General features: G+C 42.7%; 2 protein-coding genes across 3 annotated transcripts in view; one reads left to right on the top strand and one right to left on the bottom strand.

The window, feature by feature from the left end:
- Window positions 1-49: 49 nt before the first annotated feature.
- Window positions 50-15615, top strand: CFAP97D1 (CFAP97 domain containing 1). The gene is made up of 7 exons (XM_006217430.3): window positions 50-249; window positions 789-859; window positions 1144-1262; window positions 2209-2332; window positions 2834-2890; window positions 3392-3520; window positions 15379-15615. Exons 1-5 carry the CDS (start codon window positions 126-128, stop codon window positions 2888-2890), a joined length of 495 nt encoding a protein of 164 aa, XP_006217492.1. The 5' UTR covers window positions 50-125; the 3' UTR covers window positions 3392-3520; window positions 15379-15615.
- MPP3 (MAGUK p55 scaffold protein 3) overlaps window positions 12348-18395 on the bottom strand; it is a 23881-nt gene continuing 17833 nt past the window's right edge. For both annotated transcript variants that reach the window (XM_072939244.1, XM_072939245.1), the window contains 4 exons: window positions 16681-16774; window positions 16362-16470; window positions 14825-14947; window positions 12348-12794 (listed from right to left, as the gene is read on the bottom strand). In XM_072939244.1, the coding sequence (XP_072795345.1) occupies window positions 12618-12794; window positions 14825-14947; window positions 16362-16470; window positions 16681-16774 (503 nt within the window). In that variant the 3' untranslated portion in view covers window positions 12348-12617. The remainder of the gene's footprint in view (window positions 12795-14824; window positions 14948-16361; window positions 16471-16680; window positions 16775-18395) is intronic.

Raw genomic sequence — 18395 nt, 5'->3', positions numbered from 1 at the left:
TTCTTCCCCAAGACTTGTCCTTGATGTCATAAGTGGGTAACTATGACAACCCATCATGGGGACAACTAAGTACCTCACAGAGGAAGCTGGATGCCTCATTTCTGAAGTAAGACTAGGAAGAGAAGATGAACAATTCCCTGGATTATCTAGCCTACCCTGTAATTGTCTCTAATCATAGGCAGAGCACATCATTCAGGAAGAAACTGGACTTTGGCCACTATGCATTTCATAAGAATAGAATACAAATAGGTACGTGGGGCAATTTGGACTGGACACTGTGATTAGGGTTCTGGAAGGGCCCGCCTTAGAGATAGTGACAATAAACCAGGCCAGTACCTGACTTTGCAGTGATATGGCCTTATCTGCTGAATCTGGTCAAGAGGGCATTAGCGTCAGTGACAAAATTTATCTTCCACCAGGGAGTTCATTGATGGAAATGCTCGTTTAAACTCTTTAAAGCCAAAGTAACCTAGACAGAGGATAAGACTTCAGCACCCAAAAGCCAGGCCAGTTGTATTGGAAAAGGGTGGGAGACAGGCCCTTTCATTGGATTCAAAGGACATTTATCTCTGTAAATTTTGTTTTTTCCCAGCCCTCACCATTCTTGTATTTCTGCTCAAAACTCTTCAAAAGATGTCAGTTTGGGAAATCATACTAAACCAAAATTTCTGACCTGGATTAGTTCAGAATTCAAAGTTGTAATGTTTTAAGCAGGGTCATTGCCTAGAATGTGAAGTAGCTAAGAGGACACCTGTGATGTAACATTGCTCTCTTTCCTTCCTCTCCAGTGAAGCCTACTGTTGACACCAAACCCCCAGCGGCGCACACACATCACATTTTAAAATTGAGCAAACTTCAGGTATTCGTTCTTGCCATCTGCCGATGTACCTTACTGATTTTTATCCATGTCCTAAAGAGATCCAGTTTCCCAGAGGCTTCCAAATACCCACCTAGCCAAAGATTCATTCATCCTCCTCCTCCCCATACACACCACCCCTGGTTTCCTCCCCACTCCCCGTCTCCACTGAGGTCCTCGATTTGTCCCTTTCCCACAATCCCAGAAAAGGAGGGATGCTTGGCCACTGTGTGATGGAGTGGGATGGAGCGATGGCCTTACCATGGTGGGGTGGGGTTTCTCACCAGAGTGAACAAAAGAGAATCGACAAAATCGAATACGAAAACAAGCAACTGTGTCAGAAAATCGCCAACGCCCACCGTGGCCCCGCCAAGGTGGATTGCTGGAACGAGTATTTTTCCAGGAGGTAGTGTTCCTTCTCATTTCTTTTCCCAAATGTCAAAACTGACCTTCCCCTTATTGGGTTTTTAGTGCAGTAGGACTACTTAATGGAGGTTACTTGAGGAATAACTTTCAAAGAGACCACGTTGAGGAGAAAGAAAACCACCTCAAACGGGGACCTTTCTCTAGCATCAAAGAGCTAACTTTTATTCCCTTGAAGAGACTCTTCGAGGTCCTATTCAGAGTTTATCACAAGAAAGCACTTTTGTAAAATGGTGACCAGAGCTGGGAGTATTACACAGCATTTTTAAAACTGTTTCTACAAATATTTCCTGAGTAACTACTACGTGCTAAGCACCAGGAGTACAGAGGTGAAATGAGATATTTATTTCCTAAACCTCAAAGAACTCCAAGTCAGGCAGGGAGGACATTTATGTAAATAATTATGCAGTTGTGATCAGGGCTACAGAAGAAGCGTATGCAGGGACAGAATTGTGTGTGTGTGTAGAGGGGAGGGTCAAGGTGGCTTTCCTCTATCCTTGTATATATCTGAAATTGAGTTGAAAGCTGAGGGGACTGAGCTGAACCAAGCCTATCACCAGCCAGTTGTGATTTATCCATAGGCAAGACCATGCTCCCTCATCCAAACCAGATTCTCAATCCTGGTTTCACATAATTCCTGGGGAGCTTTTGCAAAATGCCGATACCAGAGCCCCAACCCAGACTGATAAGGTAGCATCTTCTGGGAGACAGTGGGACTGAGAACCACCGATCTGAACCTAAAAAGACTTTACATGTTTCCCAGAGAGCGGACTGGTTCAGTAGGTGTGCAGAGTCTCAGGGCTCCTTGGGACAATTGGCTCCCTGCACTTAGGCACCCCAGATTTGTGACATCACGACTTCATCTCCCCCACTCCCCTCCAGGAGGAGAATTTTGTTCTTCATGCATGCTGGCGTTTTGTGTTTTTCAGCTTAAACAGAGAAACAAGGAACCGGGAGCTAGTGAGAATCACCGTGGAAAACCAGGGCATTCTGAAGAGGCTTGGTGATCGCAAACCCCACTATGACCGCAGGGCGTCAGAGATAGACTGGCAGGCACGTGGATACTCTGTGATATTCCAGTGCATGCAGAGAGTTTGTTTTCAGAGTAGAGTCGATCTCAGGAAAGACCCCTAAATGGCTGAGGGCAAAATCATGAGAAATGCAACAGTTGTTAAAAGAAAAGCCGCCCAGAGCATACAAAGCTAACAACAGGCGCAAAGCATCCACCACACCAGCCAAGGACGTCTCCTAGGTAGCAAAGTCATTACGTGTCAGCTTCAGACAGTATCTGGTAGCATCTTCCCTCATCCCTTATATCATTCAGCCTGAATGTACAAGCAAAGAGGATGAAGGGTTTACAATTCAGAATGTGATTGATTTGCCTCATTTAGGGATGATCCTTCAAGGAAAATAAAAGGCCTCTGCAGTGTTTTTATAAACTCCCACGCCCTGATTTTGGTCCGTAAGCTTTTTCTAAGCCATCCTTAAGACTGAGAACTTTAACTTTCGCACCAGCACCTTGGCATAAATCTTTCTGATTTTTTTTCCTTCAAGAATTCGAGGCGCTACATCAGAAATACAACCAGATATCTTCTCTCCGGAGATGAATAGGTATGTCAACGCGGCTGCTCTTTGTTAGAGAACATGGTAATCACAGTTGATATCAAAGCCCTAAAAGCTGTGTAGATGGAGAACAAGGGGCCCAATGAGGGGCGACTTTTGCTCTTCTGTGATATTGATTGGCCATCTATTTGGGGACTAGAGCTCTTTGTTTCCTCTCTCTGTACAAGTAGAAAATGACTGCCTTTTGTCATCAGCTTAGAGGCTTTATGTGCATCTAAGGGGAAGTGATTTGTTCCAATAAGACATAAACAGGAGGTCTTGTGGCTTTAATGTAGAGCTAAAGTTACATCACGGGTCTCTGTCACTGTTCAAAAGTACTGTTATGTTGGCATTTTGTATTATTTCACATTATTAGTAGTGACTAAGTTCCCCCGCCTGCCCCCTCTGCCTCTGGGGAGAAGGGTAAATGGATGCTCAGGCTTTCCAAAGAATAGTTCTGTATAATTGATGGCTCTCCATTTCCCTCCCTCTCCTCTCCCTGAATACAAGGTTACTCACCACGGAAAAGACACAAGAGAAGGCCCTAGGATTTCTTAGCTGCTTACGATCTCAAGACACTCCTAAGTGGCTGAATGCTCAATCTTAGGAAGCTACAATAAAGCTTGGAACATAAAATGAGTAAGTTACATTTAAAGTGCCCGAAGGCTTTAAGTCCCATCCCCAAATGTAGACAGAGTGGGGCAGGCAGAAGGAAAGATGCAACAAGCATTTTTATTGGGGGCTATGAAAAGTTTTAATGAGAGAGAGAAACAACTTTTAAAAACATACACCATCACCACCATCCTGGGGGGAAGAATAGGTGAGGTGAGATGATCTGTCAAAATGGAAAACAAAAGCACATGAGGAAATTAAGGTTCAGACAACACAGAACAAACACCCTTAGTTCCTCTGTGAATATATAGAATTGGCAAAGAATGATTCGGTGAGGATTCCATGGACCCTGTTCATTTATAGGGAGAAGCAAGATTGAAAAATGTCAAAAATATCTCAAAACATACGACAAGACAATGATTCATGGCTTCGGTGATTGGTCATGCTGGTTTTGAGCCTCACTTTTTAAACTTTTAATTTTGAAAGAGGGTGGATCTTAAGTGTTCTTATCACAAATAAATAAATGTTTTATTTTAAAATAATCAGATTCATAGGAAGTTGCAAATGTATGGGGTAGGGGCTCCTGCATCCTTCATCCAGCTTCCCCCAATGTTAACATCTTGTGCAAATATAGTACAGTATCAAACCAGGAAGTTGACATTGGTACAATCCACAGAGCATCCACAAATTTCACCAATTATACGTACACTCATTTGTATGTGCGTGTATAGCTCTGTGAGGTTTTACCACTTGTGTAATTTTGTGGAAGTACAACCACATTTGAGATAGTTAACTGTACTGTTATCTGTCATCTGTATCAAAAGACCCTACTGTACCACCCCTTTTAGCCACAGCCACCCTCTTCCTCCCAGCCCTAAGCCCTGGCAATCAAGAATCTGTTTTCCATCTCTGTATTTACGCTATTTCATGAGTGCTACATAAATAGGATCATGCAGTATGTGTCCATTCTCTTCAGATTGGCTTTTTTCACTCCGTACAAGTTCTCTGTTGTTCATCCAAGTTGTGTGTACCAAAAAGTGCATTCCTTTTTATTGCTAAGTAGTATTCTATTGTATGAATGTACCACAGTTTATTTAACCATTCACCCATTGCAGGACAGTTGACTAGTTTCTAGTTTTTTGACACTATGAATAAAGCTGCTATAAACTTTTATGCACATGTTTCTGCATGAAAATAAGCTTGGTTTCTCTAGGATAAATGCCCAAGAATGTACTTGCAGGGTTGTATGCTAAGTCCATTTTAAGAGAAAATACAAAGCTATTTGCAGAGTGGCTGTACCATTTACATTCCTACCAGCAATGATGACTAATCCAGTTTTCCACATCCTCACCAACATTGGATATTCTCACCATTTTTAATTTCAGGCATTATAATAGGTACACAGTAACATCTCGTGGTTTTAACTGGCATATCTCTAATGATTAATGAAGCTAAATATCTTTCATAAGCTTACTTGCTATCTGTATATCTTCTCTGGTGAAATATTGGTGCATTTGCCTATTTTCTAATTGGATTGATTTTTTTAAATATTGAATTTTGAGATTCATTTTTTAAATATATTCTAGATACAAGTCCTTTGTTGGATACATGATCTGCAAAATATTTTCTCTGTAATTTGTTTTTTCATCTTACAAAGCATTTTAACTTGATGGCATTCAATTTATCAACAATGAAATTGTTCTGTATCCTGACTTTATCAGTATCAATACCCTGGCTGTGATAGTGTATATAGTTAGCAAGGTGCTACCACAGGGGGAAACTGGGTAAAGGGTAGGCAGGATCTCTCTGTATTATTTCTTACACATGTGTAAATCTACAATTATCTTAAAATGGAAAGTTTAAAGAAAAAACATGTCCAAATATAAATTCATTATTAAACTGGTTCCAGTTCATCCCAGTTTGAGGAACCACCCTTCTTCTAGACATCCAGATGAGAAATCTGGCGGTCATCCTTTACTCCCTCTCTTTCATCCCTTCACCTCCCCTACGTATTTGAAATCCACCAGTCCTACTTCTCCGCCTTTGTGCTGCTGCCCATTTCAGGCATTTGTAATTTACAACTGGTATTATTAAGGCAAAAATAAGCCCTTATCACTTTCCAGCGTCGCACCTTCAATGATTTGCCATTCCTTCCAGAATGAGCTGCACTTTTAAATTTGGCATACAAAATATATAAATATGCCACCCTCCCTGCACACACCCCCACCCCTGCCGCCATGATCCTGTTCCTCCTGTCTTGGCAGCCTCTATCAATAGGAATTCTTAGAGGGCAGGTATAGCTCAGTGGTAGAGTACGTGTTTAGTGTGCATGAGATCCTAAATTCAATCCCCAGTACCTCCATTAAAAATAAATAAACCTAATTCCCTCCTCCACCCTGAAAAAAAAAGTTGTCCAAAAACAAAAGGAATACTTAGTTCAAGCAACAGAAATTGACTTGTGTCTGACTTAAGTAGTGAAGTAATTTATTGAAAGAATATGAATTAGTTAACAGTATTTGCTAGAAAACTGCAGAACCCAGCTTCAAGCTGCACATCAAGGAACAACACCCCAGATCTTGCTGTAGAACTGGTCTGTGGTGCTGGAATCATGCTGCTGTCCCTGCTCTGTCTAGAACTGGATCTTGCTGATCCGCTAGTGATGCCTTCGAAAAGTCATTATTATCCCCACCATTTTGTGTCACGAGCTCCCAATTCCAAGTCAGTGAGTGTGTATCCGATTGGTGTAAGCGAAACCATATGCCCGTTCCTTATCTGCAAGGGAGGCTGGGAAAATGAGAATCTGCCTTTTTCCAATTCTGGATGAGGGTTCTGTTTCTCACCAGAATAGGAAATTTCCCCCGAGTTAGAATGAGGCTCAGATATTAGAATTTCACAAAAATGACAAATATCTGCAACTTTTTATAGCTCATCACTCCTTGCCTTTTTCAACTAACAGAAGACATGTTTTCTTTTTCACCCCATTCATTTTTCTGTTGTCCCCTCCAGCTGGAAAATCCATAGTTCTAACCTCTACCTGGACAACATTTGTTCATCATGTGTAGAAGAGAGTCCATTCTCTAGGAAGTTTCCGTGAACTGCTCAGCTTATATTAGGTATTCTTTCAAATGTCTGGAGATTTTCCTGTTGTCTTTCTGTTACTGATTTCTAGTTTGATTCCATTATGGTCAGAGAACGTACTCTATAATTCCAATTCTTTTCCCTTTGTTAATAACGCTCTATCTACGTGAATGTTTCATGGACATTTGAAAAGAATGTATATTGTGCTGCTGTTGCAGAGAGTGTTTTATAAATGTCAGTTAGATCCTGTTGGTTGATGGCGTTCAGTTCTTCCGTAGCCTGGGTGGCTTTCTGTTCTGGTTCTATCAATTGCTGAGAGTAGGGTGTTGAAATCCCCAATTATAATGGTGGATTTGTCTATTTCTCCTTTCAGCTCTTTCGGTTTTTCCTTCATGTGTTTTAAAGCTCTGCTATTGGATGCATACACATGTAGAACTGCTGTATCTACCAGTTGCGGTGATTATATAATATTCCTCTTTGTCCTGAGTAATTTTCTTTCTCTGAAGTCTACTTTATCTGATAATAACATAGCCACTACTGCTTTTTAAAAATTGTTTGCATAATATATCAGTTTCTATGCTTACTCTCTAACTACCTCTGTACACTTGTAGATGGCATATAGTTTGGTCATACTTTTTTATCCACTGTACCAATCTATCTTTTAATTGGTCCCTTTATCCTCCTCACTTTTAAAGGACAATTACCTTATGTATTTCCTCTACATACACTGAGCACCACATCAGATGGTGTTGTAACTCTTGTTTCAACCAGAAAATAAGAAACTCGAGAGGTGAAAAATAAAATATTATGTTTACTTCTATTTTTATCTATTCTTTTTTTTTTTTTCTTTTCCTTTCTGAAGGTCCCAGCCTTCTGCTATTTTCTTTGTTTGGAGAGCTTCCTTTAACCATGCTTTAAGGGTCAGTCTCAACAAATTCTGTTAGTTTCCGTTCATTTGAGAATGCCTTTATTTCTTCCTTCCTGAAGGACAGTTTCATCACATATCGGATTCAGGGTTAATAGTCTGCTCTCAGCATGTGATAAATGTGTCACTTTTTCTGGCCTCCTGACTTTCCTTTATAGTAATACTAAACTAGAACTTGAATTGGTGTTCCTTCCTTGTTGTTTCTCCCTCTTCTTTAGATTTTTCTTTGTCTTCAGTTTTCAGAAGATTAATTACGATGTATCTTGGTATGGATTTCGTTGGGTTTATCTGTTCAGAGTTTATCAGCTTCTTAAATCTGTCGGTTTATATCTTTCACCAAATTTGGGGAGTTTACAACTTTTATTTCTTTGAAAACTTTTTGGTCCCACACTTTCTTCTCTCCTTCTGGGACTCTGATGATACAAGTGTTAGCTCTTTTGTTATTGCCTCACGGGTCATTGAGGCTCTTTTTTTTTTTACCCTCCCAGTCTGTTGCTCAGAATGAATAAATTTTGTTATTTGTCCTCAAGTACCCTGATTTGATCTTCTATCATTTCCACACTACTAGCAACTTTATCTCAGTTTTAAATTGTATAATAACTTTTCATTTCTATAATTTCTATTTGATTATGTTTCATAACTTCTCTTTCTTTGCTAAGATTTTCTATTTTTCAAGAGAATTTGTTATTGATTATTGAAGCACTTTTATTACAACTGCTTTAAAATCCTTGTCAGATAAATGCCAATGTCTGAATCGTATCGTATTGGTATCAATTGGTATCGACTGGTCTTTTTCTTTAGATTGGAGTTTTCCTGGTTTGAGATACAATGAGTGGTGTTCTGTTGTATCCTGAACATTCAGGTAAATATGTTAGGGATCTCTTAATCCTATTTACATCTTCTATTTTAGCAAGTAGGAGTCTTGTTTAGGTATAGTGTACAGGTTCTTGCCTCTTTTGTGTGTTTTACTTCCAAGGACAGTTCAATTTTCTGAGCCTTTGCAATACTATTCTGGTCTGCTTGTTCTTTGCGTGCTGCCAGGACTCCCACTCAGTCCCTGCTGGTGTCTTCTGCAGTGTGGGAAGGTGCTTCCCTGGGGCGCATAGTGTCGCTGGGCCACCTTCTGCAGTGGGGCGAGCAGACACCGCTGGGTCTGGGTTTCCTTATGTCAGTGGGTGGAGGGCAGGGAGACATAGGGCTTTGCTCCCGCCATGAATGAATTGGGCCGTTTGCTGGTGCCTTGGTGTGAAGCTGGGGTTGGGGCTCCCCAGTGGGTCTCTACTGGGATCCCCTTTCCTGTCTTTTGGCAGAGAAAGCAACTTTCTTTCTTTCTTTCTTTCTTTCTTTCTTTCTTTCTTTCTTTCTTTCTTTCTTTCTTTCTTTCTTTTCTTTCTTTCTTTCTTTCTTTCTTTCTTTCTTTCTTTCTTTCTTTCTTTCTTTCTTTCTCTTTCTTTCTTTCTTTCTTTCTTTCTTTCTTTCTTTCTTTCTTTCTCTTTCTTTCTTTTTCTTTCTCTCTCTCCCTTTCTTTCTTTCTTTCTCTCTCTCTCTTTCTTTCCTTCTTTCTTTCTTCTTTCTTTCCCTTTCTTTCTTTCTTTCTTCCTTCCTTTCTTTCTTTTCTTTTTCTTCCTTGTCTATGTCTGTTGCTGGTTCTGAGTCACAGGCCTCTCCAGAGCCCAGTCAGGTCTGGGAGATGAAAAGAAAACCCAGGAAAATCTCCATACTGTTGTTCCTCAAGTCCTGAGGTTCCCAAGGCAACCCACCATCTTCCTTCCAGTTTTCAGAGTCCTTTTATCATTGTCTTTTTAATAAATTTCCAAGATTTTAAGTTGTATTTAGAGGAAAAATGACTCTACGTCATCCTGTTCTGAAATGACAAGCCTGATTTTTAAAGGAAGCAATGGTTTGAGACTGTATTCAAAGGGCAGGGGGGAAAATAGAGAAAGGCTGCTTATTGATTCTAAACTATATGATTCAAGAATGGGCTTTGTGCATATGCTGATCTGTAGTTATTCAATAAGTCTCCAAGTGCTAACATTGTTTTGGATGCATGATCCTATGATTGGTGGCATAAACGAAGTAGTCCTGGATAAGTGGATGTAAAACTTTGATGGGCTACATCTCTTAAAGCATGTATATATTCATACACACAATGGTAAAAGCACAAATGGCTAATATTTAACATAGCTAAGCATTGCCTGTGAAGGACAGATGGTTGCAATTTTCTTAAACCCACCCCCTGCAGGGAGTGGAGTGGATGGTGGAGGTTACAAATTGCTGGATCAAGGATGGCAAACAGGATGAACTCCCTTGCCAATTCTGCTCAATTGATACTGGATACTATATCCTGAAAAATTCAAAAGCAGTGCCTAACTTCAGCAGGAGAGTGCTGGGATCAATTAGTACTGTCTGCCGTGGGTACAAGAATGGGTGATAGCAGCACATATGCTCCACCCATCGAACATCCCTGACTAGAAAAGTCCTCCAGAGCTCACATGCTGTCTGGTTGTAGACACAGGCAGAGAGCTTACCTGCATTTGAAGGCCCAGGGGGAAAAAGAGATACAGCTGGAGAGGTATGAAATAAGCAGATTTCTTGGTGTGAGGCCAAGAGTGATAGACTTTTGCAGAAATGTTGCCCAGGGGCTCAGAACGTATGCACTATGGGCTAGAATGGGACTGGGAATTGAATTTATACACATTCCACCAATACATAATTGCAAACAGGTGCATTTTTTAAAATAAAGACTTTTCTGCTTTTTATGAACAGCAAAAACACTGTACAAATTACAGTGGGGCCCTGTTCGTTCTACTCTTAACGGATTTAGTAGCAGACAAACAGCTGTTGACACAGCTTGCCTTGGCAGGGGGGGAGCTACTTTGACTGGAAATAAAGCAGGCATCGCATTTTAATGCCTAGCTTCACAACATACATGAAGAGGATTACTACCATTTCACCTGGCAATTGTGTGAAAATATTAAGCAGCAAAATGTCTGTTGAGTAATATGAAATGCAAAACAGAAAAGTCACCTGGTATTCAACTGAGCTCCTACAATGAGGGGAAAACTACCCAGATGGAACTTGCTAAGAGGATCTCCAACAAGGTACCTCCCTAGGGGATTTTTCGAGAATAATTTGGACTTATGTGGTTTTGGCCTGAGAGCTAAAGTTAGATCCTGACTGTCCTGTAGAATATACACACCTTGGCACATGCATCCCACTTCCAAGGGCAGCTGCTCTCCCTGCCCTGGTCCTCTGTGAAACAGCTCAAGACTAATTTCAGTTGATAAGAATCCAGTATTCTGTAAAGGCAAAGAAGTCCTTATCCTTTTGCTAGAAAAGTCTGAAGAAAGTGATCCTGTTAGGTGGACCTACCAGGTTCACGAGCTAGAAAGTTGCAAAGGTATCCTTGTGTCAGAAGGCAAAACGGAAATGTCTCAACGGGCAGCAAACCTCCTCCCTGGTGCTTCACCCTTCACTTGGGCTTGAAATTTTACATGTGTAACAGCAGCCTCGTTTCAGTCTTCGAAGTTCAGCCACACTGCATATTATTGTAAATTCTAGCTGTGAACACATTCCTTACTTATAAGTCAGTCATTTAACAGGTAGCCTCAATTATGGGACCACAAAAAAAAAAAAAGGCAGTATAGTAAATATAGTGATTAATGACCACCTCTGGCACTGGGGACGCTTGGGCTCAAATACTGTAGCTCTGTCATTTTTTTAAAGCTGTGTGAGCTTGGACACATTATTTATTACGTGGACACTTTCTTAGCCTTGCTTCTCTCGTTTGTATGATAGGGATGATAAGAATCCTAAGTCATAGGCTTGGTGGGTTTGTCAAAGTACGTATGTAAAGGTCTTAGCATAGCTCCTGGCACAGAATAATTATTAATAAGAAACGCAATTCTCTGAAGGATCTGTGATCTATCACAAATGTGTGATCTATATATCACTAATATATAAATATGTATTTATATATAAATATATATAAAATATATATCATAAATATATAAGTATATATTTCTATATATATATGTCACAAATTTGTGATATACATCACCAATATATAAATATATTTAATTTTATATATTATATAAATTATATATAATATATAAATACATAATCACAAATATATAAATATATATTTATATATATATATCACAATTTGTGAAATGTCACAAACCCTGTGTGACATTAAACACTCTTGCTCAGAGACAACCCATTAGGCCCACACTCAGAGTCTACATGCTTCGATTTTGACAGTCAGGACTGATTTATTGTGGCTTAGACATAGTTTCGATGGGGGATCATCCGGTTTCCCATGATGCAGCATGACAGGAGCGCCTATAATCTGTAGCTAGGACAGGTGAGAACCAGGGCCAACTGTCAGTAACAAGAGGGACAAGTGATGGAACAGAATAAATCAAAGCAAGCAAGGGCTCAGTTTTAGGAGTCTGAGTGTATCTAGAAAAGGCACAAGCAGCCTCACGTTCCTCAAGGGTCCCTGGAAACACCACTGCGTCACAGAAGGGTACAGTAACTCATGGCGACAGGGAAGCTTGCCTTAGGCTTCCAAAAAAGTTGGTGAATACTCACTACTTAAGAAACCAGAGAACCAAGTTTTCCATTGCCCAGCAAACACACACCATCAAAAAGGGAAAAATCAACATTTTAGTGCCTGAAGATAGGGGAACTTCAATCGCATGGAAAATCCTCTTGACTAAAACAACTCAACTTCCAATAAAGCTGGAAAAATGGGTCACTCGGTTTATAAAGCTTAAACACCTCCGTAAATTGGTACTGTCTCAATTCACCACCACCCCCTCCCCCAAAAGACAGTGCCTACTTCACTTTGGTACAAAGAATCAGGGTCAACTTGCCTATGATACTTTAATAAATGACACGTGTTATTTTGCGGTATGCCCCCTTTTGACTCATGTCTTCTGGTCCAGAGGGGTGCAGTGAAAAACAAGAGACAAAAGCCAACGCAAGCAAGATTTTTCCCAAATACTCTTCTTCATGATGGAGTTGATGGAAAATTCTGCCCCTCTTGCTTGATGGTCACATGAGGGAGGCTGGGCTCTTCCAGGTCCCCTCCAACCTGGCTGTTCTAGGATGCAGTTACCTGACCCAGCTAATAGGTACCCAGTGAGTGTCCTTGCTCAGCTTCTCTAAGAGCACTCTGAGCTGGCTGTGTGCGCTCTGGAGATCCTCCCTCACAAGCACAGCATCCACCAGGTGCCCATAATGCTGGTCTATGAAGGCGGCGGAGGCGGCCATCTCTTGCTGCTCCTCATCCTGCAAGGAAAGGGGTAGTTAGGGAACAACTGGGTTGTTCTCCCCACAAATAAGAAACCCTGCAGCCTTCATCTTGGACAGTGTTCCAACCTCTAATTTTCAACTGATGAGTGGATGAATCTAGCCCATGAATAACCAACTGGGTACACAAGCACAGTGTAGTGATGATATCCTATCCAACTTTCAAGAAAGTTCACGGGCAGTCGCCACAATCATTGCTCAGTCATTCACCCACAAGATACCTACTGAGGACCTGTTAACCGCAGGCCATGATAAGTGCTCTGAGCAGATGCTGATTTTACATCCATGTGTGTGTATATGTCAACATCACATTTCCTGCCTGAAGGTATTTCCAAAGCAGTAGTACTATTGTGTCGCATGGCGAGTTGGTTAAATAATTACAGAAAAGAACTATAAATAAAATAGTTTTAACTAAAGAAAGCAAAGCAAGCACTTCTGGAGTCAACTAGGGGGAAAAAGAGAATAAGTAACTCGAATGCCCTCTTAATACTCCTAAATTCATAATGTAGAACTTGGTTCTTTGCATTTTCCCATAACAGCCAAATACGAGCATAGCAGACAAAGTAGAGTTATTTCAGAAAGTGCTGGGATAACCCTGATCCAATCCCCTACTTCCTTAGGATATCTGACTTCTTTAATCATATTGCTTTCCTGACACCCAGCACTATGGTTCAGACAGCCAATGATCCCTCCTTTACCCAACCTTTATGCAGGGTTGGCTTCTTCATTCAAAAAAAACCTCTAAGAAGTAGAATTGCAGGCAGGTAGTTCACTAACAATTAGCTTGGGTTTTTGGGAGAAAAGGAAGTCAAAGGATCTACTCTAAGTTAAACTGCAAAGTGAAATTTGTCAGTGGTTTCCACCCACCTCCCTTTCTACTGCTTTCCAGACCTCTGTTGCCTTCTCTCCTCTGCTTTGAGGGGCTCAGTGTTTCTATGCTGCCATGGAGGGGGAATAAGCTGTCCTCCACTAAAGTGACCCACATTCCAAAATATTCCCCCCTCCTCTTCTCTCTGTCCCCAGTCAAAACCAGCTTTCTACTTTAGTGAGAGTATCCATACTTTCAGAAAATATGTTCTAAAGATCTAGGAAGCAGTCTTTGCAGGCTACCACAGAGACAGCTGGGAACTATGAGAAGGCTGAGATAATTTCTTCTCCTTACCTTTTTCCCCCAGCAGGGAAAAAGCTAGATTAAACTGAGCAAAGCTTCCCAGTTCTATATGGTATCTCGCAGGGCTCCTCTCCTACTCAAAAGCACCCTGCAGTGTCCCAGGGTGGCCCCACTTTCCCTGCCCCCTTGCACACTCACATCCTATAGATCTCTCCTGTTTCTGGAGTTTCCCCTCCTCCAGGCACTCTCACTGTTCATCCTGGAAGCATTTAGCTATTTGAGAAATTCTAGAAGGAACACTTTCTCCCCTGAATCCCTGAATCTTCCTAATCAATATTCGCATCTTGAAAAAACTTAAGTAAATCTCTAATGGAGTGTGTGACATCTGTTTTGCAGCCAACAATCCCCTGAACCCTTTCCCTGGCCTGAAAGGTGGAACTCAGCTATCTGTGGCTTCAGCAAGAGAGTCACTGTCCTGAACAGCATGTAGGAAAGACTGCCCCCCACCCCAGGCCACCCCTTGTCTCCATCTTGGATTAGCCTGCTGGATCTGAAGTTGGTGTTTCAGTTAAAAATTACCTGGGTTTGGCTTATGAGTTCCACAAATGATTGTGGTTGTCACTAAGACCAGGTTCTTGACAAACGTAAGACCCCTATTTTCTGACAGGGTGCTTCTGTGAGGGAGTGAGGGGTGGGGAGCCCAGGCAGAGCCACCCCTCTGTGAACTGGGAGGCACTTCTGGCTGCCCCATCTGGAGCCTTCCATTCACGTGACCACCTAAGTCTGGCCAACAGGCCAAAAGGAAAGATGATCTTGTGCAGAAGGTACCCACGCTCATATGCAGCTGTAACAGGCCCTTTCAGGCCATCAGAAATGAAATGATCAACTTGCAACTTACAAGTGGGGCCGCTGCATCCTCGCAGGCTGGGGACATGGGTGGTGTCTTCCTTTTTTCCTGAATTGCAGGCTTTACAAATATAACATAAGGTTTAAATTCTGAGGTCCTCAGTTGTTGCAGTGCCTGAGAAAGTTAAGTTCAGGAACATCATATACTTTGAATATATCTTGTTGTGAAACATACTTTTTGAATGCCCAGTCACGGTGAGCTCCCTTACATCACCCAGTGGCAAAGGTCCTGATCATATGGTCCATGGTCATATGACAATGGACTTCTACTGTGCAGACCACCTGCCCATTTTCCCATCCTTCATTACGGAGCTGGGGTCCCGAAGGCTCACTCACCAAGAATGGAGGTTCCAAAGCCTCAGCTCCGAGAGTTGCCATCCCTATTAGCTCTGATCACCCTTCCCCCGAGCCCTGATTAGCCTTTGTATGCCCTTCTCTGCCTGCCTAGTCCTGATGGAAGAACCAGCTGGAGTCAATGTGTGTATCTATGTAGTCAAATGTCATCATTTTGGACTACACTAATGCAAAATTTGTACTATCACACAGGCCTCCTTATGATATTCAAAGAAGAAAGGGTTTGCTAAGCAAATGAAGAGACTAAGAGATCACTTGAAGCAAACTGTAAAGACTTTAGAAGGTTTTCAATATGCAAATCATCCTGTTAATTAGTGCATTTTATCTATAATGTAAGTGCTGGTACTAAACTGGAAACACTGGTATTAAACTTCTCTATGTCCAATCTGCCTTCCCCCACCAAATCAATAAAGTCACTTTCCAAATACAGTTTTGAAATTCAGACTTTTAATTTTGACTACCAACTTCTAGTAAGTCCAAATTAGTGAGAGTTTTCCTTCAGGGACATAATGTGCTTTTTGCAATCCATTTCAAGCCAACTTCTGTAAAATAAAGCCTACAGTTTAGATCCTAAAATCAGAGCTCTGTTACTATCAAGGGGAAAAAAAAAATGCCCAGACTGAATTGAAAGCTTAGAAGTTTTTCTCAAAGACAAGGTTAAAAAGACGGTTAAGCCCCTGTCAAGCACACAGCATGTGGGGCGTGCAGGACTGGAAATGTTTCTGAAGAACTCCACAGGGGCAAGTCTGCCCTTTTTCTCTTTCAAACTGCTCTCCTGACCACCTCCCTTGGTAGTTCCCTAAGCCACTGATTTCACTTGTCCTGGTCGGGGAAGGGGTGGCCCAGTCTCCACCTGTGTGTTTACATCTAAGGCCCTGACTGTCCCGTCACAATTGACCAGTCAGTGCCACCATCTATGGCCTGATTTTCTCCATGCAGAGGTTACTATCCTAGGTCTGTGGGCCACCAAGAGGGTCCCTCCAATCCATGTAGTTGTTACGTACAAAGGTGCACACTTTGGGGTACAAAGTTTTCATTAGCTTCTCAAAGGAAGACCCAAGGAAATTTTAACATCCAGTGCTCTGGAATAAAAAGTCCCAAGATGGAAGTCGAATGTTCTGTAAAATGTCCAACCCCCTAGTTTATAAATTCCATCAACTGGCCCAAGAACTCACATCCGGCTCCACGTCCACCAGACAGACTTTGTTTTTGGCCATCACAACGTGAATGGCCTCCAGACTGGTTCCATAGAGGTTTTCCTTATATTCACCATGCTCCAGGAACCTAAAACGCCACCACAGGGGAAGAGGCCTTCAGCTCCCGAGTTTGCCTAAATCATCTCGGAAGCAGGACAGCCTGCCCACCACGACTTCCCTCTCGCTCCCCGCTGCCTTTTCGGGAAGCCCTCCCAGGAGGTCAAGGGGAAGGCTGGACAGATGCAAGGACACACACTGAGCAGCACAGAGGCCCGACCGGCCCATCAGGCCAACCTACTTGTTGTGCTGCAGGTCGGCCTCAAATGCTTGCTTAGAGACGAAGTGATATTCCACCCCGTCCTTCTCGTGGCTCTTCCGAGGCCTGGTGGTATCTGTGAAAGAAAGAAAGGAGGACAGCTGGGCGGAGGTGTCACATCCCGGGAGTCTGGGCGCTCGCTTCTCACAGGAGCTCATCACTGATTTGTGTGCAAACCAGCCTCTTCCCTCAGTCACGTGTCCGCGTGTGTCGGCCACATCCCCGATGTGCACAGTTCTGCCATGTAGGCAAAACGAGGCCTCCAGTTCTGCAGGTGAGGAAACTGAGCGGTGCCGAGTGGTTGATGGGGACACTGTACAGATGTCCCACGGCCGGCAGGGAGCAGAGCCAGGTGAACTCTGTCTCAGGCCAAGCGAATGCTCTTAACCGCTCTGCCAAACTGCCTCGTTTGACACTGCGGCTTTTAAAGACTCGCTGAAGGAATTCCTAGTCCTCCAAGTTTTTATTTTCTACTTTTCTTTTTGAGAGCCAAGGGGGCAAAAATTCATACGACCCTGCTGTATGCTTTTAGTTCTGTATCACTTTCCACTTTGAGAGGAAAGGTGAGGTGAAGACAGACCCTCTCTTTATGGACTAAGTGTTTCAGCAAAGCTGACTCTCCCACAGTTTGAAAACAGTGTTTCCCCTCTGATTTCCATAATAGAATCAAGGCACACACGTCTGGGGAAAAATCAGGTCCTCCATCCACAGAACAAGAGCACCCATGAAGCAACACACAGCTTCTCCCAGAGCATTCCAAAGAAAGGGAGTCTCAGAGGATAGTGTTTTCTGGCCCCTGGGAGCCACCCAGAGGATGCTCTGTGCGCTAACATGTAGCATGTTTGTCCAATGTCTGGCAGAGTTGCTAGGGTCACTTTTCTCGCCAAGTCATTCCCTTGCTTTAAAACTTTTATTCACCCACGTATTACATTCTAAACACCCTAGATGAGTATCTGAGCCCCTCGTGACCAACCCAGCCTCCCACTCAGCTTCACCTCCCCCCACATCACTCACACTAACTCCCCAGTCCCTAACACTGCTACGCTGAGTCACACTTTGTCCCTTTACAAGTTTTTCCCTTGGTATAGAGAATTCTTCCTCTTCTGCCTGGAAAACTCCTATTTACGCTTCAAAACCCAGCATAAAAGTCACTGCCTCGCCCAGTTCCCAATAGCTGGGAGAAAGTTACCTATCTGTGGGGTGCCTGGGAGCAGGTAGGCTGAACCATCCAGGTACCCTCCCCCAGGGGATGGATCTGAAGTCTTCTGAAGGATCCATATATGAACAACTGCCACATGTCTTGTTTCAGCCCAACCTGTGAGCTGGAAGTCTGTGGCCCCCAGAAGCCTCCGAGGTCCATCACAGGTGTGCTGCCAGAATGGCCTCCCCAGCTGCCGCCCCCACCCCCAGCCACATCCCTGCCACTTCAGCTAGGGCTCCAAAAGACAATTCCGACCACCCACAGACTGGGTTATGGGCCCAGGGGAATGATATGGTAAAAGAAAGGATTTGTAGCTCCCCTTCCTCAGAACATTCTAGAAAAGGTCCCATTACTTCCACCAGAGTAATGGCCACCAGGTGCCCACACTGTGTCCCTCTGAACAAGAGGATTGAGAGAGAGTCTCAGAGAGGAAAGGGACAGCCAAGGACAGGAAGTGGCAGGCAGCAAGTGAGGGCTGTTGTGTGGCCTCGTTAAG

The sequence above is a fragment of the Vicugna pacos genome, chromosome 16 (assembly GCF_048564905.1).
Source record: "Vicugna pacos chromosome 16, VicPac4, whole genome shotgun sequence".
NCBI lineage: Eukaryota > Metazoa > Chordata > Mammalia > Artiodactyla > Camelidae > Vicugna > Vicugna pacos.
Note: the sequence above shows the minus strand (reverse complement) of the source record. Positions and strands in the feature narration are given on the sequence as shown.

Coding starts and splice junctions, on each gene's coding strand:
- CFAP97D1 (XM_006217430.3), top strand. CDS start 126: ATGAACAATTCCCTGGATTATCTAGCCTACCCTGTAATTGTCTCTAAT. Junction 860..1,143: donor TAAAATTGAGCAAACTTCAG/GTATTCGTTCTT, acceptor GTTTCTCACCAG/AGTGAACAAAAGAGAATCGA. Junction 2,333..2,833: donor CGTCAGAGATAGACTGGCAG/GCACGTGGATAC, acceptor TTTTCCTTCAAG/AATTCGAGGCGCTACATCAG.